General features: G+C 54.0%; 8 protein-coding genes across 8 annotated transcripts; 2 read left to right on the top strand and 6 right to left on the bottom strand.

Moving 5' to 3' along the window:
- Positions 1–375: 375 nt before the first annotated feature.
- Positions 376–3675, bottom strand: SODALDRAFT_327238 (V-type ATPase). The gene is made up of 7 exons (XM_028610379.1): positions 3282–3675; positions 3003–3036; positions 2909–2930; positions 2766–2814; positions 2602–2686; positions 938–2502; positions 376–859 (listed from the first exon to the last, which is right to left on the bottom strand). The coding sequence occupies exons 1-7, from the start codon at positions 3288–3290 to the stop codon at positions 803–805; spliced, it is 1821 nt and encodes a 606-aa protein (XP_028470878.1). The 5' UTR covers positions 3291–3675; the 3' UTR covers positions 376–802.
- On the bottom strand, positions 3002–3728 carry SODALDRAFT_327239 (hypothetical protein; the record flags this gene model as incomplete). Its single annotated transcript, XM_028610380.1, has 2 exons — positions 3002–3036; positions 3306–3728. A coding segment is annotated over one exon (423 nt), but the record flags the coding sequence as incomplete, so codon positions are not given.
- Positions 3729–4745: 1017 nt separating this feature from the next.
- On the bottom strand, positions 4746–6366 carry SODALDRAFT_268878 (hypothetical protein; the record flags this gene model as incomplete). Its single annotated transcript, XM_028607629.1, has 2 exons — positions 4746–4980; positions 5087–6366. The coding sequence occupies 2 exons, from the start codon at positions 6364–6366 to the stop codon at positions 4746–4748; spliced, it is 1515 nt and encodes a 504-aa protein (XP_028470880.1).
- Positions 6367–8386: 2020 nt separating this feature from the next.
- On the top strand, positions 8387–11797 carry SODALDRAFT_266450 (hypothetical protein; the record flags this gene model as incomplete). Its single annotated transcript, XM_028607487.1, has 5 exons — positions 8387–8728; positions 8854–9449; positions 9510–9588; positions 9660–9742; positions 9823–11797. 5 exons carry the CDS (start codon positions 8387–8389, stop codon positions 11795–11797), a joined length of 3075 nt encoding a protein of 1024 aa, XP_028470881.1.
- On the bottom strand, positions 11797–13474 carry SODALDRAFT_327242 (2OG-Fe(II) oxygenase superfamily protein). Its single transcript, XM_028610381.1, has 4 exons — positions 13137–13474; positions 12958–13071; positions 12833–12849; positions 11797–12755 (listed from the first exon to the last, which is right to left on the bottom strand). Exons 1-4 carry the CDS (start codon positions 13299–13301, stop codon positions 12011–12013), a joined length of 1041 nt encoding a protein of 346 aa, XP_028470882.1. The 5' UTR covers positions 13302–13474; the 3' UTR covers positions 11797–12010.
- A 6035-nt stretch (positions 13475–19509) lies between these two features.
- On the bottom strand, positions 19510–21917 carry SODALDRAFT_319616 (hypothetical protein; the record flags this gene model as incomplete). Its single annotated transcript, XM_028609464.1, has 5 exons — positions 19510–19657; positions 19740–20968; positions 21024–21182; positions 21213–21571; positions 21665–21917. 5 exons carry the CDS (start codon positions 21915–21917, stop codon positions 19510–19512), a joined length of 2148 nt encoding a protein of 715 aa, XP_028470883.1.
- Positions 21918–22756: 839 nt separating this feature from the next.
- SODALDRAFT_336578 (pseudouridine synthase) lies at positions 22757–24381 on the top strand (the record flags this gene model as incomplete). The annotated part of the gene is made up of 2 exons (XM_028612605.1): positions 22757–22790; positions 22898–24381. The coding sequence occupies 2 exons, from the start codon at positions 22757–22759 to the stop codon at positions 24379–24381; spliced, it is 1518 nt and encodes a 505-aa protein (XP_028470884.1).
- A 288-nt stretch (positions 24382–24669) lies between these two features.
- SODALDRAFT_304894 (ERG2 and sigma1 receptor-like protein) lies at positions 24670–26141 on the bottom strand. The gene is made up of 2 exons (XM_028608991.1): positions 25574–26141; positions 24670–25341 (listed from the first exon to the last, which is right to left on the bottom strand). The coding sequence occupies exons 1-2, from the start codon at positions 25881–25883 to the stop codon at positions 24977–24979; spliced, it is 675 nt and encodes a 224-aa protein (XP_028470885.1). The 5' UTR covers positions 25884–26141; the 3' UTR covers positions 24670–24976.
- Positions 26142–26324: the final 183 nt, after the last annotated feature.

A 26324-nucleotide genomic window follows, 5' to 3' on the forward strand; every position in this document is an offset into this window, starting at 1 on the left:
AGAGCCTATGAAGGCGATCTTGTCCTAATGCTGCTACTTTCAAGTCACCGACAAGACTCTTTTCTTCTAGACGAAATGAAATTCTCACCAGTTTCTTCCCTCTCGTCTCGGTGTCCCTTTCGGTCGTCTTCAGCTGATTGCCATAGTCTCGTGTCTTGTCCTTTCTTGTCGTTTATTTTTGCTCTTCTTTTTTTCTGTAGACACTCGAAGTAGCCTGTAACAAAAGCGATAGGTCGAAAAGATTGGCCAGAGAAGTCATCGCGGCGGCATAAATTGCGATGGGTGGGCTAAAATCACCCACCGGCAGAGGAGTCTTCGGAGCCAAAACAAGGTCCTCTCCCAGTTTGAACCTCTCTCAGCCGCCTGCCTACCTTACCTAGGTACCTTTTTTCTCCCACGTGAGTCGAGCCTCCATCTTGTCTTAAGTCACGTAACCCTGGCCTATAACCACACCCATGATGCCATCTCACAGAACCCCAAAGACATGTCATCAGAAGTTCAGAGCCAGTACTAGACATGGATGCAGTGATTCAATGATTTCAATAATTCAACCTACTCCTCATAGTATAGGAACCGAGAAAAGAAAAGTAAAAAGATCAACTTGATTAACTTTCCCTCCAACGGAGGTTTTCCCCCTTTCCTTCATCCGCCGCGTGCGTTCTAAGTAAATCCACCGTCCATCCCACACCGAGATGCGGATCCATGTTCCGAGGCAAATACCCGTGCAATGCAAAGACTTCTTAAGAAGGGTCAACCATTTCGGCTGGACGTGGGACCCCCCGGGGCAAGCGTCAGACCGAATCTACTCGTCCATCACAGAAGCGAATTTATCCAACATCTCTTGCTGAATAGCTTCGTACTATTGTTTTCGTAACCGTCAGTATTCTTTGGAGGAAAAAAAAGGAAAAAAAAAGGAAAAAAAAGAAAGGGACCTTACCTTCTTCGTCACCTCGTCCTTGCCATCCGAGGGCAGCTCAAACTTGAGCTGACGCAGTTTGGCCTGCAGCTCGCTCGTCGCCTCGCGCACCTTGCTCCAGCTCTGGCCCTGCGCGATCGCCTTTTGCGCCTCGTCGTGGAAGCCCATCATCAGCTTCATCATCCACTCCGTCTTCCACAGCGGGCAGAACTGGTCGTAGTCCGAGTACCCGTTCTGCTGCAAAAAGTCCTCCTTCAGCAGCGTCGCAATGTCCAGCGTGATCTTGTCCGGGTCCGACAGCGCGCTCTTGCCCACCAGCTGCACCACCTGGTCCAGCTCCTCCGAGTTGGACAGGAGCTTCTTGATCTGGTCGCGCAGCCGCGGGAACTCCGGCAACTCCTTCTCGTACCACTTGTCCAGCACGTTGGTGTACTTGCTGTAGCTCAGCGACGTGTTGATCGACGGGAAGTGCTTCCGCTGCGCCAACTTCTTGTCCAGGCCCCAGAACACCTGCACGATGCCCAGCGTCGAGCTCGTCACCGGGTCCGAGAAGTCGCCGCCCGGCGGGCTGACCGCGCCCACGATGCTGACGCTGCCCAGCCGCTCCGGCGATCCGAGCGGCTGCACCCGGCCCGCGCGCTCGTAGAAGCTGGCCAGCTTGGCCGACAGGTAGGCCGGGAAGCCCTGGTCGGCCGGCATCTCTCCGAGACGACCGGAAATCTCACGCAGCGCCTCGGCCCACCGCGACGACGAGTCCGCCATCATGGCCACGTTCATGCCCTGGTCGCGGAAGTACTCGGCCACCGTGATGCCCGTGTAGATCGACGCCTCGCGCGCCGCCACCGGCATGTTGGACGTGTTGGCAATGAGCGTGGTCCGCTTCATGATCGGCTCCTTACGCCCGTCGACGTCGATCGTGAGCTCGGGGAAGTCCTTCAACACCTCGGCCATCTCGTTGCCGCGTTCGCCGCACCCGACGTACACGATCACGTCCGAGTTGGAGAACTTGGACACCGACTGCGAGATGACCGTCTTGCCGCACCCGAACGCGCCGGGGATGGCGACCGTACCGCCCTGCACACTGGGGAACAAGGCGTCCAGCACCCTCTGCCCGACGATGAACGGCTGGTCGGCAGAGAGCTTCTCGGTAGTGGGGCGGGGCACCCGCACGGGCCATGACTGCATCATCGGGTACTCGGTCTTCTTGCCGTCGAATTCCACCTCGAGGAGCTTCTCGTCGACAGCGTAGCTGCCCTTGGGCGCGATCCTGGTGACGACGCCGCGGGCCCGCGGCGGGAACAGGATCCTGTGCGTAGAGATGAACGAGTTCTCAACCACCGTACCCCAGACGTCACCGCCCGTGATGTGATCGCCCACCTTCATCGTCGGCGTGAAGTCCCACTTCTTGGTGCGGTCCAGCGCAGGCACCGCGATACCTCGAGGGATGTAGATCGACTTGGAGATGGCGCTGATGTCCGCGAGAGGCCGTTGGATACCGTCGTAGATGTTATTGAGCAACCCGGGACCCAGCTCGACCGACAGGGGCTTTCCGGTTCGAGTGACGGGATCGCCAACCGTGACGCCAGCTAGTCGTGAAAAAATGGTTAGAAATGGTAGCTCGGCTTCGAAAGACCATGTCGCCCCGGAGAGGGTGGTACGAGGTATGGGGTTGATAATGGTCATACCGGTTTCCTCATACACCTGGATAGTAGCTTGATCGGCGCTGATTCGAATCACTTCGCCGACGAGCTGATCATGTCCTACTCTGACCTAGATCGACGGTCAGGCCAAAAAAAGGAGAGAAAAAGGATATTTTTTGGGGGGATTTCGCTGGTGATCCTCAACATACCAGCTCGTACATGGCAACACCGGCCATCTCCTCGGCGACAATGACGGGGCTGAATAAAGGGAAAAGCAGGGTCAGTTAGGGGTCAGTCAGAGTCGAGCTGATCTGGTCGGGTTGATCTAAGCAGTGGCCACAAGAAAACGCACCCGGAGATGGAATAGATTTTGCCTGGAGCGTCATCATTAGTATTCCTTATTCCTGAAAGATAAACAGGAGGGGGCCACCGGTAATGATGCTTACCCGTGTTCAGGCCATCTTGCTCGTCGTTCGCTTTCTGCAGTACAACTCCCAATCAGCCATCCATCTTTCTTCTTCTCATATTTGTGTCGTCAAGAATCGGAAAATAACGGAGACGCAATATTCCGGTGCAGCGTGTATGAAGTCTGTCGTCAAGGTTGGCGGGGTAGGTGCTGTGGGCCATCGCGCAACGTACAAAGCAAGGAAAAACGGACAACCAGAGAGGACAAGTCGAAAAGACCCAAGAAGGAATATGCGGGCGACGGAAAACATTCAGCTTACCGGAGCCATAGCGGGCGTTTTGATGGAAGTCGGATTAGGTTCTTGATTCTCGATCGGCAACACGAGCTGGGGGGTCGGCGGGAGGGAGCTCGAGGTTGGTAGTGGGTGGGAGGATGGAGGGAGTCGTGGTGTCTTGGAAGGAGAGGAGGATGGGAGAGGTTGAACAGAGGCTTGAGCTACAACGTCCAGTTGAAGAGCTATTCGTGCAGCCGCGGCGGTGGAGGAGGCTGCTGGTATTAGTGGGCCTTCTCGGGTGGTCCCAGCTGTCGACGTCACACGGTCCAGGTACAGTGGCGGAGGTTGAGGTGGAGATAGCGACGTAGATGGGGATGATGTAGCTCCTCCTAACGCGGGCCACAGCTGGTTGGTGTGATCGTCTCTCGCTCGTGACAGCAATTCGACCAGAGAAGGGCGCGACTTGAGTCGCGGTCTCAGTCCGGGTTGCATGCACTGCACTTTCCCCCTTTTACGAGGGGTGTTGTCTCTCCTTGGGTTCGTCCCCGGGGCGGGTCTTTGACGCTGTTGCTGAGTACTCAGGTTGTTCGTGTTTGTTTACGGTACGTATGCTGCACGAGAGGGTGTGGGACTCGTGTTAAGGTGTGGGGTACAGAGTACGGAGTACGGATACAGCTACGAGGTATGAAGTACGGAGGACGAGATACATATACGTACGTACGTCACGTACTCTAGCTTTACGTTGTAGGCCTCCAACTATAGGTACTTCATGAATAAGGAATTACCTGCTGTAGGCACGTACCTCGTACTTACGAATACAAAGTACATAGGTATCTGTGGCTAGTACTTCGTACCTTAAGGTAGCTGCCTTGGCCACGCGAACAAACTGGTGTGCTTGCCTTGGGTTGGCACGATACGTTGTACTTCGTACGTGACGTGACCGAATAACCGTTCTTCGATGAAAGCATTGGTGTGCCTCATCCAGGCTCTAGCCCCTTCACTGCGCCCGAGTTGATACTTGCACGTAGTAACCTCGAAAAGGACCCGAAAGATAAAATTTCATGTATCATTATCGTTTGCCAGACAGGCCAATGCTAGAAACACGCAGTGCTCATAGCTCATATGTACCAGATGCGACTGACCAGGTTCCGTAGGCCCGGAGCCGCGTCTGAAACGAACTCGGACAGGGCCGTAGCTGGGACATGGGACTCGCCAAATCCATGCCCCGCGCGAAGAGACCTGGTCTCCTATATCGAACCTTACCCCAGTATAAGGTAGAGTGTCCACCAAACAACGAACAAATCCACACATCCAGCAAAACCAGCAAAATTCTCCACCAAGAATTTCCACGCCGTAGTCGCGCCAGGATCTAAGCCCATGCCCTTTATATTCGCACACGAAGAATGGAGATGTAAACCAAGTGCTTTCGTCATCCAGACTATCTCGAGATCGAGCGTCGTCATGTCGTAGTCGCATGAAACACGAGTCGTCATAGCGTCCCAGCCCGCTTCACACCTGATTCTCCTTCAGGTCAATGAGGTTGTTGTTCTCTTTTCGAGGCGGCGTGAGGCTCCTCTCCCATTCATCCATGAGAGAGGTGGCTGTCCGCTTGATATTGCTGGGGCTCAGTCTATTGACCACGCCCGGGAGAAGCTCCTCCAGCTTGGTCGGTGATAGAACCTGTCTCCCAGACTGCTCCGTTCGGCCGTCGATCGTTATGGACGCCCTCGACGATTTCTTCTTACTGTTAATGCCACAGACTTAGTACGCTAGAAAAAGAATAAAAAAAAGAGGGAAAGAAAAGAGGGGGAAAAACCGACAAGTCAAAAGGCGAGGGAGATAAAACTTACAGGGGGGTCTGCACGTCATTATCCTCGGGAACTGGCGTTATTCCTTCGCTGCCACTGACAGTCGAGCCGCTCCAGCGCGTCGATTTGATAGACGAGGCCGACGGCGACTCCCAGTTGGACCATGCATCGTCGTCAATCGAGTCCACCGGTAGAGGCGTCCACGAGAAACGCTTCGACTTATTCATAGGCTTCGGAAACGGGCGCGCTTGCGTTTGTGCTTGAGACGTTGCGGGTCGTGTCGCCGACTCCGTGGTCGGGCCCTCGGGCTGATCGAAAGCGCTATTCAAGGATGCCTTGGGTCGAGAAGCGCCGGACGCCTTGATGGTCTCCTGATCAGCGGCGTATGACCATGGACGTGGCTTCCTGACGGACGCGTCCGATAGATTGGGCGACCTGTTCAGCTGGCCCGTAATGGGCTCGTCCCCGACAGTAGCCTGTCGAATATCTTCCATGAAGCTCCAGAGTCCCAACTTAAAGTCCTCGGCAATCTGCTTCACGCCTTGTTGATTGGGGTTGTAGTTGCGAGGCTGCCACGACGCCCTCTTCTGGAGCACCGGGTTCGCAGGGCCCCGGTCGCTCGCGGTCAGATCGGGGGATCTGGAACCATCCAGATCCTCGTGGAGAGGAAAACCTCCATCTGTCTTAGTGGGCGAAAGCAGCGAAAGCGTCCTTGCATGGCCGCCCCGGAGAACCTTCCTTCGATGATCCTTGGAAGTATTCTGCGACTGTAACAAGACTCTCCGCCGGTCAAGTTCGACGCTGCGCCTAGCCGCTGCGAAGTCGTCGTTCTTTGCCCCGTCGACGAAGGGAGCGAGAGGCCTGGAAGAGCCCCGTTTTTGGTACGACTCTCGCATAGTCCACTGCCTCTTCAGCTTGGATAGCTCTTCTTCGGCCCGGCCTAGCTCTTCTCGCAGCTCGAGAACTTTTCTTTCTTGCGCCGCTATCGCGATGATCAGGTCATTGTTATCTACCGGAGACGTCAAGCCTGAATCGACAGGGGTGGCAGGGAAGGACGACAAAACGGTCGACGATGGTCGTGAGGGATCGCTGGTTGGTGGGGCAATAGGAAGGGTGAGGGAGAGCCGATGGCTGCTTCGAGACGCATTCGAAGTCGAACGAGACGAGCGGCCATTGTCCTCCGTGGGCGCCGCAGGAGGCGGCATGGACATGGACCCGACGTCGCTTTCGGCCGTAGTCGTCGTCTCGGTCGTCACGGGTGTCGGTTTCGATTCATGGCCCGGGGGTCGCTCAAGCGAGGAGACAATCTCGGGGTGCGACATCTGTTCGTCGGGGGTTGGGCTGGTCCGGAGTGTGAATGACGACTTCTTGACCGACGAACGTTGGCGGACGTGTGCGATGGTCGCCGCCCTTTCCATCATGAGCAGGGGGAGAAGGGGACGGCGTTGGAAGAAGGGTTGTCTAAAATGGCGAAAATGCGATTGGAAAGAATACAAACTGCAAAGCGTGCTTGATGATCGTCGTCGCTTGTGTGGCAATAGCGAGTGAGCGGCGGAGGCGTGGGCCCGCCTGTGGCGCCGGTGTCTCCCGGGGGAGGAGTGAGCGTGGATCGTCCTTCTGGCGACGATAGCCTTGTGGTTATTCAGATGTCTCTGATGGTCATTGAAAAGAGTGCGGGAGCAAGACGAGACGAAGCAAATTTGCAGCTGAAAAGTGGCAGCAGTCATGTCATGGGGAGAACGAGAGAAGCTTGCTCATGGTAAGGTAAGGAAGGAGGTGTGGTAGGGCGGGAGAGCGGGAGACCGATAATAGTGGGTAGGCATAAGACGACGGCTAATTGCGCTGTGGCGATGGTGGGCGAGAACCATAGCCTGGAGATTGGAGAATAACGAGCCCGTTGATCGTGTGTGCTGTCAGGGGTCCGAGTCCCAGATGTTCGAATGAAACTCCCCCGGCAATTCGCATCAGTGATTGGACGAGTGCGGCTTCGGTGAGATTGCGCGTTGCTCAGTGGGAAAGGATTAGGGGGGCCCGGGTTGCCGTGCTCACTGGCAAGGGGGAGGGAGGCCAGAACACTGGACACTCAAACCAACAGTGAACGGATTGCCTGGGGGATTTGTGACGGCAACGCCCTGGTCTCGGTGCTTGAGCTTTTAGAAGTCCTTCTTCAAGACCAAAAAAAGAGAAAGCTCCGGATCCCCGACGGTTGTTTAATTTGGTATGACGTGGAATTCGCTGGCACGTTTTATGCTGCTGGGAACGAGAAATGATGTTGGCGGATGAAGAAAGAAGAACGCAGACCATTTCAGGGGACCATGTAGGGGAATATGGGATCTTTGAATTGGATTGACGAACCGTAGAGTATGTACGACGTATGTAATGAGGTCGAATGGATACCTCCATGCAGCGACCGTGGCGTCCTCAAATTTCTTTTACCGTATGCAGTAAGGTAAGGTTAGACAACGTGAGTGCCCGCCGTTGTTTACTTCTCGTGAGAAACGGTCAGCCGTTGTTTTGATTTCGCAGCTTCACCACGCCAACGCCCTCAAACGACGCCGATGACCACAGAAACCAGTGGATCTCCTAATGTTGGAGGAGAAGTCGGTCCACTAGACTGCAGTGCTATTCAGGGGCTTGCATCAACGTGATGGGTCTCGGCAAACGATCGCAGGTGTTGCTTCGTACGTACTTGGTAGTGTTCCCGGGGTTGAGAGCAGGGGTTGCGGGTATGGGTTGATGGGCTGCCCCGCAAAATCTGGTGCAGTAAGGTACCTACAACGTGTTCCCCCTTCGTACTTCGTAATTACGGAGTACCGGTACTGGTACGGCAGAGATTACATTGGCTTACCTTAGGTTAGGTATGTAGGTAGGTAATTTCCATTGGTTATGCGGTGAGCTAAGGCTGCATGAAACATAATGATAATGCCAGGGCTTGTACCTACTCCGCACCTCAGGAACCGTGCTTGAATTAATTCTTAGGTAAGGTACGTATGCACAATGACAAGAATGTGTGCCTAAGCCTCCGTCACGTGGCTGCCTGTCAAGCTCGTGAATGTAACCTTATCCCTATTCGTGTCAACGCGTGTGCGAGCCGCAGGCCAACCCGACGTCAACTTGCAACACACCATGACCTTCCAGAGACCGAGGAGGGTCGAAGGCAGCAATCTCCACTGCTTTCTCTAGGCATCATGAACCGGAGGCTTGTCCAACTTCAGTGACTTCCCGATTCCCTCATAAGAAACCACCCTTTCCTACTTAACGTACCGAAGACGTTGCGGACCTTAAGCTCGATGTCCTCTTGTGAATCGCATCGTGTCGTCGGTCGATCCGGGTCAATCTCCAATGCCTTTCCCTTTTACCTTCGTGTGTGATTTGTTAGAGCAGGTCCAAGTCCTCGGCATCAGGCCTGGCAAGGAAAAGCAGCGCGATGTGATATGGAGATGGTTCGACAAACACAGAGAGCGAATCGATCACCTTGACACTCACATCTCGGCTCTCTTCTCTACAATGCTTCCCGACAAGAGGACAGACCGGGTGTATGGCATTCAAGCCAAGATACTGCGACAGATCGTATGTCGTGCCTTGTGCCTCGGTGCTTCGCGAATTGCCCAGCTCCGAAGGTACGAGCAACCGGGGAGCGGTGTCGACCTCGCCGAATGCATTTCGGCCATATTGAAACAAACGGTGCGATCATGACCCCCGGCCCCTTTCCCCTGATTTTCCCCCCCTTCTCTCCGGAAAATGATCCTTTCTGGGAGCGTAACCTCAAGTCTCGCTTTCCTTCTTCAGTAACACTAATCGTCCAGCAGCCCAGCCCTCTCTATGGCAAGGAGAGTCCCGTCACCGTCGAGGAGATCGATGATCTTCTTAACAGTGTTGCGTCCAAATGCGCATTCAGTTCGCCAGCTGTCCGCGCCTCCCAGTCTGTCTCGAGCCTCGGGAGCCGCGAGGACCTTGGCCGCCTCTACCTGCGCCTCAACGCCACAGAAGCCAAGTGGTTTACCCGTTTGGTTCTGAAGACTTATGAGCCAGTTATCATTGATCCCATGCTTGTATATTGTGCGTACGATGGGCGATTAGGAATGATTCTGAAGGCCCAGGAAGACTTCGATGTTGCCCTGGATACGTTACAGAAGCTAAAAGCCCAACCACCTGGCGAAGCGAGAGGCGATCTCGCGAAGTACATCAAGCCCGTTCTTGGAACCAAAGTGAGCCGTCAGTTCTGGCGCAAGGGTAGGAGCATCAAGCATTGCATAGACATTTGCCATGGAAGGGTCAGTTGTGAAAAGAAAGTCGATGGCGAATATTGTCAGGTCCATGTCGACCTAAGCGAAGGGCCCCGATGCATTCAAATTTTCTCAAAGAGCGGAAAAGACAGTACTCAGGATCGCACCGGTGTCCATCAGTAAGTTAACCAGTTCCATCATATATGGCTTGTGTTCTCACCATGCTTTTACTTCACCAGAGCCATCCGCAATTCATTGGAGCTGGGCAAGTCGGCCCCTAGAATTGCCAGAGGGTGCATTCTCGAGGGAGAATTGGTTGTCTACAACGACAGGGCATGTCTTCTCCCTCTCTGTAAACCCAGTGGATAACAGCACTAATAGATGAGCAGGAAGGGAAAATTGCCCCTTTCCACAAGATCCGCAAATATGTCTCGCGGTCCGGGAGGTTTCTTAATGCAGAACAGGACTCTCCGTAAGTCTTTGCAATGCTCCCAAAACAATGATTACCGAAGCTCCGGTATGCTGAACGAGAGTCGTTACCTGGCAAAACAGCCCTGACCCTAATGAACACTTGATGATTGTCTACTTTGACGTCTTGCTCATCGACGACGAGTCCCTCCTTGGGCTTCGGCAGACGGAAAGATTCAAGAGGCTAGAGAAACTCATTTGTCGCCGCCAGGGGCATGCCGAGATTGTAGAAAGACAAATCGTAGATCTCGCTGGCCCCTCTGGTCCGTCGGATCTACGAAGGGCATTTGCCGCCTCCATCACTTCCCGCAACGAAGGGCTCGTCTTGAAACCGGACGACCCATATTTCGACTTTACGCCGTCACGCCGGCCCTTCTCAGGGAGCCCTGTCAAAGTCAAGAAGGAATATATCGGGGCATTCGGGGATATCGGTGACTTTGCGGTCGTCGGGGCCAGCTACAACCCGGTCAAGGCGAAGACTTATCGAATTCCCGGCCTCAGGTACACACACTTCTACATCGCGTGCCTCACCAACAAAGAAGCTGTTCAGCGACACCGCTGTAGACCGCACTTCACCGTGGTGGAGTACGTTGAACTGAACGAGGCGCTGCTCAGAATGGTCGTGTTCTCTGCCAATCCGGAGTCTATACCCCTAGTAGGGAATGAGGCCATCGATCTACGTGTCCCGCCTCGTATCATGTCCGAGAAGCCTCCGACGATGGTATTTCCCGTCCCCTTGGTCTTCGATGTCAGGTGCTTCTCATTCGACAAGCAAGGCAACACTGGGTTCTGGTCGCCCCGTTTTCCCGCAGTAACGAAGGTTCATCTCGACCGGGACTACCTTGACACGATCACTTTCACTGAGTTACAAGCCGTCGCCGAGAAGGCCGTGGCTGTGCCCGAGATGGAGGATAGTCAAGAGCTCCTAGACTGGATTGCGAGACTTGAAGGCGCTGACCCTAGAGGTATTCCTGTCGACGCCGTCACGCAGTCAACCATATCGTCTATGGCGACCCCCTCTCCGAGGGCCTCGTCAGCGAGAGGATCCGAGTCACCAGCCGCCCAGAGACGACAGAGCCCCATCAAGCGTCTTCAACCTCTGCCGCCTCTATTAGAAGAAGAACAGTCGCAGTCGCGTGCACTCGCCACGCCTCCAACATCCTCGGCTCTGACAGCTAGGCAACTCGCTTCGGGCAGCGCCGAACCCGTCACACCGCAAGGGAAGGGCGTAGACGAACGGTATTTCGCCCACGATGCCGATAACTCACCATACCGCTGCAAGAAGCGAAGACTAAGCATACCGCCGGCTTCTTGTCCGGCTCGATCACAGTCACCATTGCCCCAGAAGAGTCCTCAACCAACGCAAAGGCGTAGCCCTCTGGCGGATATCAGCGTCAACACGTCTCAGACATCAAACAGGACCACCGGGTCCCAAACATCACGCTTGCCACCCGGAAATAGAAAGCACGCTGAGCAAAACAACACCGACGCCATTTCCGGGGCCGAAGTTCGGCGGACCCTAACGCCCAAGTGCTCCTCATCATCCCAAACCCTTCCGGCCCTGACTCCTCCAGTCAAAGGGCGACCCGACATGTGTCACTTGGGACCCCAGCCCCGGAAACCGATCAGCTGTCGGTACGTGGGGCCCGGCTGCATGTTGGGAAGCCGAGACTTTCTCCTCTCGCCATGCGTCGCCAAGCAAACCCGCATGACCGAGGGACTTCTACCCGCTCATGGTATCACGAAATGGATAACGAACCCCAAAGAATGGCTCGAGAAATGTAAACCGACATCGGTTCAGCATGGGACACGAGCACCAGACAAACGACGTCGCAAAGTTTGTTTCGTGGAGCGGAGACAGTGTGACGCCACACGAGCGCTCTTCTTGTACATCGAGAAGGTAAATCTACGCCTGGCCGATGGAGGGCGGGAATGGGTGGAGGTGTATGACTGGAGGGTGCTGGAGGAGATGACCCGACATGAGGACGACTCCGATGGGCCAATGCCTAAGATTGCACGCACGAGTATATGGGAAAAGTGGTGGGTTGGACTAGCATGAGGAGGACGAATGATGATGATGATATTATTTGAGTATACCTAGAGTGGGAGATATCTTTTGCATAGCATAGTTGGCGTCGTGGGACGGAGGAAGAACACATGCGATATTGCCGATAGACGAAGCAAGAGGGAGAGCAGTGGCAGTGGCTTATAGCTGTCATTGGACGATGGAGAATTCTCGTTCTTGTTTCTTTTTTTCCGATTTCATGCCGTCTCATTTTTGCAACTCTTGCTTCTCGTACAAGCTGAGATAGCTCGCTTTGAGGCGCATTTGTAAGTGCTCATCGGCCGTTAAGACTTTCCTCTCAGAGTAAGGGTTCGCATCCCCGGTCCCGGCGTCTGGGACGAAATTTCGGACCCTCTCACTCGGAACAGGATCCAAGGTGACCGTGCCGCGGGGATGGCAGAAGTAGGCAATGGAATACCGCGGCCCGGTATCCGTCTCGCCCTGGACCTGGGACTGGTCGGAAAAGACGACGCGGTGTACGGTACTCCGCAGCAAGCCGTTGGTCCAATAGCTGAGGAGATCGCCAATGTTGATAAGAATAGGCGGGGCCGGGTCAGACTCAGTACCGGGAGGGCAGACGGGAACGGGGGCCCATTCGTTTTCCCTGGTGAGGATCTCTAGGCCTGGCTGACCGGGGAGACGGAAGAGGAGGGTGACGGAGCCGTAGTCGGAATGGGCGCCGGCCCGGACTTGTGCGGTGTCAGCCGAGGGACCCTCGGGGTAGTGAAGAAAGCGGAGGATGGTGCCAGACTCGCCCAGGCGTGTCAGATGAGCGCTGGAGAAGAAGTCCGGGGGGTGGACGTCGAGACCGAGACCGAGGAGGTCGAGGAGGCGAAGGCAGAGAGAATGACATTGCTCTCGAAAGGCGTTGATCTGGGGTTCGTCTGGCTGGATGGTCTTGGGGAGGGGTTGCTGAGCTTTTCCGTCCCTGAACTCGCCAAAGTTGAAGGCTCTAACGAGGGTGGATTCAGGTCGTCGGTCAGCAGACGGCAAGGACATACGAGTCACAACTACCTTAGGGGGGCTCACTCCTTGAAGTCTCCGATCTAAGAAAGGGTCAGTAGTGAAATAATACTTAGAAGTTAGAATCAACCCCCCCTTTCTTTCTTCTTCCTGTTCTAGTAGTATGTGTTCCTGGCTAGGAAAAGACTCACTTTCTGTGTCTTCGGATCAAGTGTCTCGGTGTGCATACCAGACCAGCCGCGGTTGTTTGTCTGAATGCTACATGCGGCTTTCTCCTCGACAGGTGCCTTGAAGAGCTTCCGGGACTGCAGGACATCAGGGTCAAGCCACCCGGGGGCAAGCCACATCCATGGGGAAAGCGGGCGCCTACCAGGTCAAAGATACCGCCGATGTCGGATGGATTTATTAAGCCACCCGTATTCCTGATATAGATGAAGCCATGCTCGACTGCGGCATCGACGAGGTGGCGGGCCACCGAAGCTTCGTCGGTGCCCGAGTTGGAGATGTCGATGATGGGAATGTTGGCGTCGGGCATGGTGACGGTACTGAGGAGGGGATGGATGTGGAAGCACTGTGTATGAGCAGGGAGCCGTTATACAAGGTAGTATAAAAGTGCACTGGAAAGGAGAATATATCTCCGTTGGCAGATCTGATGACTGCGCCGGTATTTGGATACAGAATTAACGAAATGCCATCGTCTTCATAAGCAGCGAGCTGGCGAGAGGGAACGATTTAGCTACCTTAAGGTACCTGCTGACACCTTACCTTACCGTACTACAGATAAGCTTAAGGTACCGGTGTCCATCAGGTACCTTACTGTAAGGTAAGGTGCCTTAGGTGGGACACAAGGGTGAGGACTCTTCCCACATCTGCAGTGCGCTGCATGAACTTCCCCTCACCAACAAGCTCCGAAGGGCTGTGAATTTGGTAGGTAATACCTACCTTATGGTACCTTAACTTACCTACCCCTACCTTATGGGGGACGCAAGTATTTGGACTGTAAGGTACTCGTCCGACTACAGGTACCTTAGATATTCCATCCAGTGAGCCGTGTAGCAGACAGTGAACTATCCGTCGGATAAGAGCTACGGGGGAATAGTCCATGCAGGTTACCTGCACCACAGGGAACCACCCAAAACCACGCGCAATTACCTTACCCCACGGCATTAATGGATATAATACATACAGCATACCCTATGTCATGCAGACGAGTGCAGATGAACCATACATTAAATGCCGGTACAGGTATTAAAGCGCCGACTAAGTGTAGAAAGCACTTGGCAGAAACCATTTGGCCATGGCTTCCCGAGAGTTACGAGTCTGGTAACGTATGACACCTGGGTCCAGTCACCTGTCACTTTCGTTCCAAGTTGGTTTTCTGTTTCGTGCTTTGGCCGTGTTTGACCCAGCTGCCACGGCCATATCCGCAAATTGACCACAACCCTCATCTCGCGGAAAACATATGGCTTGTTTGATAATTACTACGGATCGCCTTTAGATATGAGTATGTAATATGACGATCATGGTTTCCATCTTCATTTCTCTGTTTTCTATAAGCACACGGATCACTTCATTTGAAGCACGGTATGGTACGTACTCAGGTACCTAGGTACCTAAGGTAGGTAATTCCTGCGTATCCACAAGTACAGTACCAGCTCGCTGATGGGGCCAAGAGCCGCTGTGAGCTGGAACTTATTATTAGCGCCAGGATATCCAAATTCGAGCCCCAGTGCTCGTCTTGCCCTGACAGAAAGTATCCGTACAATGCCTGTGCCCTTCCCTAGGTACCTACCTTCTAAGTACCTACTTCGTACTCCGCACGTGCGAAGCTGCTTCCTTCTACTTTGTATTACGAGACTCCTTCCCTTCAGTACCTGCACTTCATTCGAAAAATACCAAAGTACCATATACATCATAGCCCGAGGGCTGTACTCGATGTGCATCGAAAAGAGAAGTACTCGATACTTAACACACAGCCCATTGACAAGACCTCGAAAGGGTAGGTACCTTAAGGTATCTACAGTATTACACCACGGGCCGGCCCAGTCCAATCCTAATCTATCCGTCTCAATTGCCCAATTCCATCTTAAACTCCTTACCTTCCTCGCTGGCATCAGCAAACCTCGACAAAACTATATTGTAGCCTGACCTCGTCCCGAAGCCACGGGCCTCCATTGCCGGCCTGGTCTCTTCATGACACACCGTTCGTCGTTCTGTCACTTTCCAAAGAGGCCTCGCGGTTGTCCAGCTCAGTTCGGCCCTCCTCCCCCTCGTCACGACCTACGATCCAATCTTCCTTGAGCTTCCCTAAGCTTTGCATGGTCGTGCGCAAGGCTGGTCAAGATGCCTTGTGAGTATCCTTCTACTCTCTCATTGTGCCATACGTACTAGTTGCAAAGATTTTGCTCGTTCTTTTCGCTGTTTTCGCTTGCGACACCCAACACCCTGACGGACCACCTGTGGTGTGTGCTGAGCTTTGCCCACCCCTCCTGGCGTCTCATATCTCGAGTCTGATGTTCTTGCTCGTTGGCGGCATCATACTCTCGTGGGTTCAGTTGCTGGACCAGTTCTCCATCTCAGAATGCTGTTACTTCCCCCTCCACGAGCATCGCATGTGTAGCGTCGTGGCAGCATGCCATCGTTGCCACGACTCTCTGGCACTGGCGAACAAAACTGCCCTCCTATGCGACCTTGCACAAAATGAGCTCCCCCCCCCCCACTTTCGGCGAACCGTGTCTCGGCACGATAGTTATCTCGTCTTCTCTGGCCTTCCTGCAGTCGAGTTGCTCGACACCTCGTTTGCCGTTGTCGTTTACAGACTGACCATGTAGGTAGCTCTCATTGAAGATGCTTGGATCAACGGCCAGGCCGCGTGAGTCAATCCCTCCCCGAGACCGCGACTGCGCAGCCCCTTGCCTTTAGGATTTCGGACAACTAACTGTTGGGACCAACAGGACTTTCAATGTCTCCGACATCGAACATTGCGGTATCGCTGTAGATGCAACGTATTATCTTCAGCTCCTCCTCGATACTCCGCCGTCCCACGAACCCCTATTGCCTGCCCTGGGGGCGCTCACAGGGCTCGAGACACATATCCGTCGCGACTTGGACCAATGGACTGCCCATAACGTCGTCCCCCTGTTCATCTTCGATGGCCAAGCCCTCCATGGCCAAAATCAGGTCACTGTGCAGCGCGGAAAGCTTGCCCACCGAAAAACCGACGAGGCATGGAATCTATACTTCAAAGGACAAGCGGAGCAGGCAGTGGCCGCCTTCGGCATCAGTAGCGGTAAGGGCCTATATCCTTGGCGGCGAACATACCGAGCAATGCTCCTGACTCTGGCCTCCTTTTTCTCTTCTTCACAGGCGCCTTTCGTGTTCAGGATCTTTATCCTGTGCTCCAGGACATCTTGCGATCCATGAATCTACAGTTCCTCGTGGCCCCAAGCAATGCGGCAGCTCAAGTGCGTCTCGGTAGCCTCCTCTCCATCTAGTTCGCCATACCCTAACTTTTCTCTTTTCTTCTTCTTCTTTGTCTCTTCCAGGTTGCATACTTCGATATGATCGATTCCGATCAAGTCGGCGGCATCATGGGCTCGCAGGAACTACTGCTCTACCCGATCAACGACGGCGTCATCCGATCGATAGATTGGGAGTCCAAGAAAGTGACAGCCATCTTCAAAAAGGGCCTCATGCGATCACTGAACGTTACCGAAACCACCTTTGTGGACTCGCTTCTCATGACCGGAACCTCATTCCTACCTCCCTACCCCCCGCTTCAAGATCCCCAGTATGTCCGCCGCCAGCCTTACACCATCAATGATGCCGTCAACATGCTGCGTACTGCCGATAAGTCGGTTGCAGCCTCTTGTTCCGCCTTTAGCGATGTTCTGCAAGCCCAGGATCCAGACTGGCTGGATAAATATCGGCGAGCCAAGATGGCTGTGTTGCATTTCATTCACATCACGGAGTCCGGCGAAGTCAAGGTACATGATTACGACCATCTGACGAAGGACAATATCCAATACCTGGGCCTGCAGCTTCCTGCCGAGCTCTACCACTATCTCAACACGGGTCTAATTGGGGGTCGTCTGTTGAGCGTTCTCACGCATCTAGAATTCGTCGTCCTTCCCACCCTGGACGGTGTTGTCACCGAAGACTATAAACGGCTGGTGACCAAGCAGCTCGTACCCGTCCGAGAAACGACTCTGGCTCTCCTCGTGCCTAGGCTGCATAGGTGGATCAGCCGCCAGGATATTAACCTCAAAGTATGGTATGACGACGCGTTTTCCCAGAGACTCAACCATGCAACTGTGCAGCCCAACCCGATACAGCGTACCGCGACCTGGGATGTCAAAGCCTCGAGCTTTGACAAGAGCGACGTCGTGACACAGAGTCCCGGATCCATTGCGTTTGAAGTCCTCTCTCTCCTCTTCCCAGAATTCGTCGCGGAGACTTTCCCCAAGGAGAAGCGAGTAAAAGGCATCAACTCGGCTTCGGAAATATCAAGTACTGCCATCTTGCGATTCCTTCACCTACGGGGCTATGTTGACGACAATCACGGCCTCACCAACTGGGGCAATGCCCTGGCGTGTTCCATGATGAGCGTCCAATCATGGGCCGATAAGGTCGCCCAGGATTTCAACGCGTACGAGGCTATACTCGCAGCATTCGAGCTTATGCGATTCGGCGTCCTGACGGCGAATACGAATCAGGGAGACCTCAACGGAGTGGCGCCTAACGAGAGCCTTTCTGAGGAGGGTAGCAGCCTTCTTATCGCCCGCTGTGCCTCATTGCTAAAACTTCGCCACCAGGCGAACGGATACACGGGACCACTTAACAAGATCCTGCTCCACTTCTGGTCCTTGGCAAATGAGGTCCGCGAAGCAGACCGAGATCTTGTGGAGGCCATTGTCGTTTCCATGTTCTTGCATGCACAATCGGAGAGGGACAGGAACGATTACCTAGCCCTCAGTCATGGGTAAGCCAAAGTTGGATAACTAACAATACATGCGTGTGAAGCCGCTAACGGATGCATAGACTTCCTTTCTTGCACAATCCGGACATTGCCCTGGGCATCGCAGTCAAGACCTTCCTTGCCGACGTCTTACCAGAAGATGAAAGTGCTGTGCGACAAAGCAAGCTAGACGCCTTTCCTGGAAATTTCGTGCCCAACGCTATCAACTTCCCGGAAGACCTAAGCTTCAGCTTGTCTTTCTTTGACGCCCTCTTTGTTGGTATAGAGAACCTGGGCATGGAGATGTCGACCGAGGACAAGGCTGCTTGGCGGGCAGCCAAGCAGTACCGGGAATTGCGACGATTCTAAGTCACCCTTCTAGCACGGCGTTGAGGACTGCAGAAGAAAACAAAAAGGCAGAGAGAATAGGCAAAAGGCTCCTTGAGGGTCGTGTGGAATCACGGCCGATGGTCCCGGACCATTCTGGGAACCCTAGCATTAACACCCTTTGAAAAGCAAAATGGGACCTCCCTGCACACCACACTGCTCGAGTTCAGGACTATGTCGGGGCTTTCGACGAAGCATTTTTCCCAACCAGTCGAACCAACATACCGGTCTTGGCGACTCGAAGCATCAATCCTGAAGGTGTAACTCACCCGAGGGTCATCAATTGCTCAGGCTAAATCAATAAGCACTATGGTGGATGTCTGCATCGCCCGCGGCAACTGGCGTCTGTGATAGATATACTATGGAGTCTAGGAAAATAGGGCGGGTTTCCTAGCGGCGCGCCGACAGCATCCTCTATACTCCAGATAGCTATTTAGTCCTGACTAAAAAAAGAAGAAAAAAAGAAAAAAAGAAACATGCCACCCATCGTCTGTTCACGCTCGCTTGGGAATCTGTGGAAGACATGATGGTGTACAGAGGAAGTCAGGCCTTCACCGAGAGCGAACCACCGATTCCAGTGGCGGACACGATATCAGAACAAGCATACATCGTTCACTGAGGTTATAAATCCGCGAATGAAGGGTGGCTGAAAAGGGGGAGAGCAGAACTTATGGCAAAGGTAGGAGGGTCGAAAAAGTCCGATTCCCCGTCAGAGGTTTTTATACTGCTTATTCGGGGCTCCCATATCCGTCGTTTTACGACATTTAAAAAGCGCCCTGGCGGTCCCCTCACCGAGCCATAATTGCACAACCCAGCCTCGTCAATTCATTTCATGTTGTCATGTCCATCTGATCTCCGATTTTGTCCCAGAGACCGACCCATCTGCAGCCCTGTTCTGATCCCTGAACCACCGAGCGAGCCGCTTGAGACATACCGGTCACCAGACCCGGTCCGCCCCCGGACGATGAAGAAAGAGACTTGAACGCCTACCCAATCCAGACCCGTTTAAGGTCATCCGCAAAGCACCCCTTTCCCGAAGATGAGTGAGTGAGAAAAGCAAAGAAGAAAGAAAATGGGGGGCGAAGGGTATCATGGTGCAACTCCCCCCCCCAGCAAGATCAATCTTTAGTAAACAAGCAAAAGTCAGTAGAATAGTCCTTTCTGTACCCGGCAGCCGTACCATCGCCGCCTTCTGTTGGCTTGTTGTCTTCGAAGGGCGAAGAAAGGGAAAGGGCGATAGTAGGAGGGGGTTGTTGCTGTTGGTGTTCCTAGACAAGCAGACGGCGCTTTATGGGATGTGGTAGAGGTTGGCCGTTGATGTCTCCCTGTTGGCTGCCGTTTGCCCCCCCGCCCATGCGACGGATTTTGTCGAGAAGATTGCTGTAGAAAGTAAATGTCGTTAGAGCCTGTTCTTTTCGATTTCGGTTTTTCTTTTTGAATCGGTATGATGAGAATGGTCGCGGACAGTTGGGAGAATTTCCCAGACAGTCTCATGCGAGGCACTGGACTCTAGGCCAGGCTCACACAGGTTGATGCGCCTCCATGTACTGGCATGGGCACAAGTTGCAGAAGGGAGTAGAAGAGAGGGGGTCAATAGGGGGCGAGGGAAAGGAAAAGGGGGTTGCATACTCTATCGGCAGGTGGCCTCTGCTGCTTTCTAACATGGCCAGGTTGATTCTCTCCTCCTGATCTTCATCTTCGTCGCGATGCACTTGCTTTATGTGCTGTTGTATTCTCTGCCTGCCATCGCTGTCTTCTGGGTTCCGCTCAACAAAGGGACATTCGTCGTCTTCGTCGCAGACCCATGCGCTGTTGGGGCCTTTGGGTGTATCATCCGGCAGCTTCTCGGCCCGGATGACGACCTTGACCGGGGCGATGCCTTCGGTGGGGGCTTTCTCGGGTTCTCGTTCGTCGCCGGCGATGTCTGCTTGCCCTGCCTCATCCAAGGCCTCGTCCTCGTCGTCGCCCAAGATATGTAGCGTCTTGGCCGACTTCGCAGCTCGGTAACTCGACTCCGAAGCTTCGTCTGAGGCGAGGGGTCTCTTGCTCGAGGGACGGAGACTGGACGTCTTGCCAGACGGCCGGCCCCGTGTTCGCCGTGGAGGCGTCTCGAGTGTTGAGTCATTGTGTGCGGCGGCCCAAGGGCGCTTGGCAGTAGACGGTTCAGTCGTGGGAGCGGTAACCGTCTTCTTCCCCCGCCTGGCGAGCTGTTCTATGACAGTGTCCGGATGGAATAATTCTGGAGGGCGACGCTCCTTCTTGGCCGCATCTAGGAGGTAGTTGTAGAAGCTTGACCCAGCCCACAATTGGGCGTCCAGTTCAGCAAGCAACTCGGGCGCATAGTACGCCACCATCTCGGGTGCCGCGTTGTAGTGCTTGATCTTGTGATTGTAGTATAATTTTGACCAAATTTTGGATTTGGAAACGGCAGTTGTCGGTTTATCCAGGCCACGTCTGATTTCTTCAATGCCGTCTACGAGACATCTGACCACTGGTGAAAGACCGTCACGACCTGCCACAGGAGCTGCCGACGCTCCCTCGTCATCGGGTTTGAGTGGAACGGGGGGACCAGGGTCGATGTCCATGGGCTGTGGCGCAGGGGATGTGCTTGTCAAGTTAATCGTCTCTTCGGGTTTTCTCGATTGGCGACTGCCCCGTTTCGAGGCAAAGTCGCGCGAAGCGACTTCGGGTTCGGAACTGTCCTTTGGTTGCACGGAGGTACGTTGCGTCGATTTGGCTAGGGATTTATGAGCCGGGGGATCATCAATATTGGTCACAACCTGTTCGGGCTCGACCTTTCCGACGACAGCGGGGTTCAGCTTCTTCCTCTCGTTTTCCAGGACTTTGTGGGTAAGTTTCTAGACTAGTTAGCATGGCGGTGCAAGAGGTGACTGGGCGACTGAGCTAGCTCACCGGATGCCTCGATGTAAGCCACTTGAATAACGTTGTCGGCTCCCAGTCGAAGTAGCTTTTGTCCTCTTCGTAGAAATGGGAAATGAGGAACGGTGCATGTTCGTCACAAGAGGCGACAACCTCTTGGTATACCGATCCGTCCCCGGCATTCACGGCAAACTAGAGTGTCAGACGGTATGAATCAGTTACCAGCTCCGGCAAATATTGATCTACGAGGTATGCGGGAATCATGCGCACCTTGAAAAACATGGTGTCCGGGTCCAGCCGATCATAGATCTCTGCGCGGCTCATCTTCTTGCCCTTTTTCCTCCTGTAAGGTTCTTCGAACGCCATGTGAACGTCGAGCATGTTGTAGTAAAGCGAAACAGCCTCGGCCATCTTGGTGTAGATGGGAGTGTACTCGATCGACGGTGGTCGGATTTCGTACCAACCGCAGCGTCCCGCAGCCCAAACGCACGGTGTCTTCTCTGCACCTTCGCCGATACCCACCGAGTAAGTGCCGCAGTTTCGTATCTCGATATAGGCGGATTTGGTGGTGCGCTTGATAACTGGTTGGGGAAAAGAGGTTAGCTGCCTGGCAATCATGCGGTCCAGGTGTAGAGACGTGGGAAGCGGAAGGGAAAAAAAAAAGCAGAGCTTACATCGGTTCGCCTGGTCGCCCTCTGCTCTGATGAAGCCGCGTACAGTGACCGGCCCAAGGAAGGACACATATAGAAGGTCGGCCAGCTGACCGTCCTTGCCGTATATGGTGACATCCTCCAGAACATATGTCTTGTCCCAATCATTCTCGTCTGGGGACGGAAGCTTGAGCACGCTGGTCTCTTCGGCGTACTTAATCCTATCCTCGTCGACCGTTGCGACGGTGGAATTGGACGACCTCCGTTTTCTTCCCATATTGATAGGTAAGCGGGAAGGCCGGAGAAGAGTGGCGGAAGTGATGGAATAGGACGGGTCAGATCGGATGCGACTTTCGGATCAGGTGCCGGTGGGAGTGTTTTGGTGTCTGGTTCATTCAAGAGCTGGTGTGATGGCTATTCTTGCTGATCCCGTTCTTGCAATTGCTTCGCGGATGATAGCGCAAGTGTGGGCAGCTAGTGGGGAAAGGATGAAAGCTTCGAAGATGGTCTGGTAGTGTTGGGCGAAAGACGTGGGAGGTGTCATGGAGCATCGACGCGCAGAATACGCGACTGATTAAGAGGGACGGCTTCAATTAAAACTGGATTGCTTATTATTCGGTACGTACCCCACACTTCAACTGAGGTGTGAACTTAAGTGGTAACTAAGGTAAAGGTACCTTACCTTACCTTACCTTACCGTATTTATTACTATGATTGGTAGGCACCTCAGTGGTCAGGGAACCCAGGCTGATAAGATAGGATTGTTGCAATACGATACGAGGAAGGTACATCCAAGGAACTTACAACAGCCCATGATCGGTCAACATCTGAGTACTCTGTACTTTGTCCAGGCCCCGCACCCCCAAAAATTTCAGTCCCAAATGGCGGACCAGTTCCCGCCTGGAAGAGGGTTTTGCAGCCGATTGGGGAAACGCAAGAACCCGTACCCGTGTACCTTAGCTTCCTTCCGCCTCCACCGTCGACCTGCGCGACCTGTAGCCTCCATTTTTTTTTTCTTCGTCTCGTCTTTTCTTCTCACCTTTTCATTCTCCCCTCCTCAACCTCCAAGACTAGACCAATTGGAGCCGGATGCGAATCACGGCTAGTCTATGGAAGATGGCGAAAAGTAGCGTCGTCGAAGGCGTTTTCGGTAAGCTTCCTACCCCTCCCTATACTTCCTTTTATGACTGTCCTCCTGTCAGGCGCCGCACCTAGATAATCTCTACGTTGGGCTTACACGTATCCTACTCTCTGTAGCCATCAACAAGCCTATTGGTCTTTCTTCTGCGCAGGTGATTCGCGATTGTCAGCAGCACTTCAATCCTTCGGCCCTCTTCGCCCCTCTTGTGGAGCAAGAGGTTAAGAAGCGAATCACTGAGCCTAAGGGACAATTTAAGAGGCGCAGCCTCGCCAAGAAGGCTGCTCGCGTGAAGATGGGACACGGAGGCACCCTGGATCCGCTCGCTACTGGCGTCCTGATCCTCGGCGTCGGCTCGGGCACAAAATTCTTACAGTCCTTCCTCGATTGCACCAAGACATACGAGACCATCGTTCTCTTCGGAGCCGATACGGATAGCTACGACCGCACCGGTAGGATATTGACGCGGAAGCAGTACGACCACATCACCCGGGAGTCGGTAGAGAAGGAACTCGACAGTTTCCGGGGCAAGTTCGAGCAGATCCCGCCTCTGTACTCTGCCCTGAAGATGGAAGGAAAGCCACTCTACGAATACGCCCGCGAGGGTAAGCCCATCCCGCGCGAGATTGTGGGGCGCGAGGTCGAGGTGAGGGAGCTTGAACTCCTGGAGTGGTACGAACCCGGCACGCACAACCACCGGTGGCCGACGGAAGAAGCCGAGACGGCCGAGAAGAACCTCGCCGAGCAGGTCTGGCGGGTCGAGAAGCAGCAGAAAGCCACCGGCGCGAAGAAGATGACCCCGGAGGAAGCCCTGGAGGAGGCCAAGGCCGCGTCGGCCCACGAGTCGCTGAAGCGCAAGTTCGACCAGAGACAAGACGAGCTCGTAAGAGACATACCAGCTAAGCGAAGGAAGTCCACCAAGCAGGTTGCGCTAATGTCAGGTGCGTTGGGACAGCTCCCCGCATCACCGGCCACCGAGGGGAAGGGGCACATCGACGTCTCCCCGCCGTCGGCCGACTCCCCGCCGCCTTGGACCGATAAGGGCCCCCCCGCCGCCCGGATCCGCATGACCGTCACGTCGGGTTTCTACGTACGCAGCTTCTGCCATGACCTGGGTGTCAAGGTCGGCTCGGCCGCCATGATGGCCGAGCTCGCCCGGTCGCGACAGGGCGACTTCTCCCTAGGTGAGAACTGTCTGGAATACAGCGACTTGGGGAAGGGGGAGAAGGTATGGGCGCCCAAGGTGGCTGCCATGCTTGAGGCGTGGAAGGAGAAGCATCCCGACGGCCCGGCGCGTCAGGAAGCGGCGAGGTCAGACCGCAATCAGAATTTGGGAAAACGACAGGCCAACGGCAACGGGGAGCAACCGGAGCCCAAGAAGCAGAAGCGAGAGCGCGCTTCGGATGGGGAGGGCGCGGCAGAGAAGAGGAGGAGGAGAAACTCCAGCTCGGCGGATGAGGCCGAGGCCGAGGTTGAGAAGAAGCAGCACGCTCGGTCTTCGCCCTCCCCCGTGGCTTCTGGCGGCGGGGAGCAAGCATCGAAAGAGGATACCCCTCGGAAAGCAACCGATAACGAGTCTGAGTGGGAAGGCATCAAAGATTAGCCTCTCACTTGCTTGCGCTTGCAAGACTTGAGGGCTTAGGGGGGAAAGAATAAAGATGCAGATGATGTGGTGGTTATCTTTTTTCGTTTTATCCGGAGTTTGAGTGAGAAAAATAGGCCACGCATTGATTTGGGGAGCTCAGGTGAACTTGTCTAGAGCAGACGTTGATACCAACCAAGACTTTATTTACTCGTGCATTTTTACGCTATTGTATCGTCGCCCACTTCCTCCTCTGCTACATGTTTCGTTCAATCTTTCTGGGCTTTACCGCGGACATGCATGAGATGTGTGTGGATTGTGTCAGAGCCTCATTAGCATTACTAGGTTGGTAGTCTATCTATTCTCCCAACAACGGCATACGCCTCTCTCTATGTCCCTTGCAGGTTCTTTTCTTTTCGCTTTATGAAATAAAGAGCACGGTACTATACCAGACCATAGACCTTCTTATCCTATCCTTTTTCCCACCCAATAATACCATGTCATGACTGACTTGTGGAAATGACCTGTTTTCCAGACAGATAGGAATGGCCGAAAAGTCTTGCTCTTACCACGTAAAACACCCACGAACCAAGAAACCCCGTAATAACAAACGGGTTTAGAACTTGAGACGGATCAAGTTGCCGATCATCTCGCGGGCAGTGACGCGGACGGTGGTCCAAAGCGTGCCGAAGTCGAGAGTGCTCGAGAGGGTGTCGGCGAAGCCGAAGAAGAGCATGGGAGGGATCCAGCCGCGGGCGTACTCGAGGGCAAAGCAACCCTCAGGCATCTTGTACTGCTTGACGTGGCCACGGCGGAGGTGGTGAACGGAGCCGGCAGGGTAGACCTCGGGCTCGTACTCGCCAGGGACGTAGGCAAGCTGGGTGCCAGTGAGGATGTTGAAGTAGTCGTCGGCGGTATGGACACCGGTGTGGCCCTCGGTGCCAACGGCCGTTCCAAAGATGATGAGGTACTCGGTGATGCCTGTCAAAGAAAAGAAGGGAAGGAACAGTTAGCAAAGTGGAAAGAACGATACATGTGAATAAATAAACAAAAAATATGAGTGGCATATATCAAGATGAGTTGGGCGCAGAAGCCGAAGGACAAGGAGAAAGAAGCAGGCGCAAAATAGTCAAAGCAAAAAAGGAAAGAACAGGGAAGAAAGGGCCAAGGCAAAAGAAGAAGAAGAAAAGAAGAAAAAAAAAAGAGCACTCACTGGCATGGATAATGTACATGGCACCCATGGCGCCGCCAGCGTTGTTGAACATCCACTCCTCGTTCAGGTTGACGTTGGCAGGGTGCATGCCATGGAGCTCGGTGACAATGTAGTCAACAATGGCCTTGGTGTTATTGCCATGCTCGGCGATAGCGCGCTTGGAAAGATCATGGAGATGCTCATGATCAAAGATGTAGAACTTGTCGAGATTCTTCTCAAGCATGTAGTAGATAGGGAAAATAGCGCCGAGGAGAGTGGCAAGGAAGAAGAGCCAGCTTCCAATGCTGTTAGAATTGCGCGGGGGAGACATTGTTCTTATCGTGATAATGAACAAATATTGTTAAAGGAATGTACGAAGAAGAGATGAGGGATGAGGGGTGAGAGATGAGAGGTGAGAGATGGGTTATAGGGGAAAAGAAGGGCGAAGAAGAAATTAGGAAGAAAAGGGAATAAAGAGAAGTTCACGCCGTAGGTTAGGTTTAGGATGGCATTTTGAAGTGATCGTAATCAGGTTGATCGATGTGCCTGGATGGGGATCGGGGATTTTCTTAACGTTCTTTCCTCCCCTGGACCCTTGATTCGGAAAGTAGGTAATATCTAATCTCCTGGGAAAGCGCGTCCCACCGCGTCATGGTTTCCTGCCCCACAGCCAAGGGCCCGGACATGGAAGGTACCGTATCGTGCCCTGCAGTACGAGTACGTACTTACCTTACCGTGGGGCATCTCGGCGCCGACGGAACCCGCGGACTGC

Source organism: Sodiomyces alkalinus (genome assembly GCF_003711515.1).
Source record: "Sodiomyces alkalinus F11 unplaced genomic scaffold SODALscaffold_1, whole genome shotgun sequence".
Classification (NCBI taxonomy): Eukaryota; Fungi; Ascomycota; class Sordariomycetes; order Glomerellales; family Plectosphaerellaceae; genus Sodiomyces; species Sodiomyces alkalinus.

Excerpts from the sequence above, each read along its gene's own strand:
- SODALDRAFT_327238 (XM_028610379.1), bottom strand. Across the intron at positions 2,815-2,908 it reads AAAATCTATTCCATCTCCGG|CCCCGTCATTGTCGCCGAGG; the intron begins GTGCGTTTTCTT and ends CCCTTTATTCAG. Across the intron at positions 860-937 it reads AGGACGAGGTGACGAAGAAG|TACGAAGCTATTCAGCAAGA; the intron begins GTAAGGTCCCTT and ends CGAAAACAATAG.
- SODALDRAFT_304894 (XM_028608991.1), bottom strand. The coding sequence starts at position 25,883 with ATGTCTCCCCCGCGCAATTCTAACAGCATTGGAAGCTGGCTCTTCTTC. Across the intron at positions 25,342-25,573 it reads CATGTACATTATCCATGCCA|GCATCACCGAGTACCTCATC; the intron begins GTGAGTGCTCTT and ends TTTCTTTGACAG.
- SODALDRAFT_327242 (XM_028610381.1), bottom strand. The coding sequence starts at position 13,301 with ATGCCCGACGCCAACATTCCCATCATCGACATCTCCAACTCGGGCACC. Across the intron at positions 13,072-13,136 it reads TCGGCGGTATCTTTGACCTG|TCCCGGAAGCTCTTCAAGGC; the intron begins GTAGGCGCCCGC and ends GATGTCCTGCAG.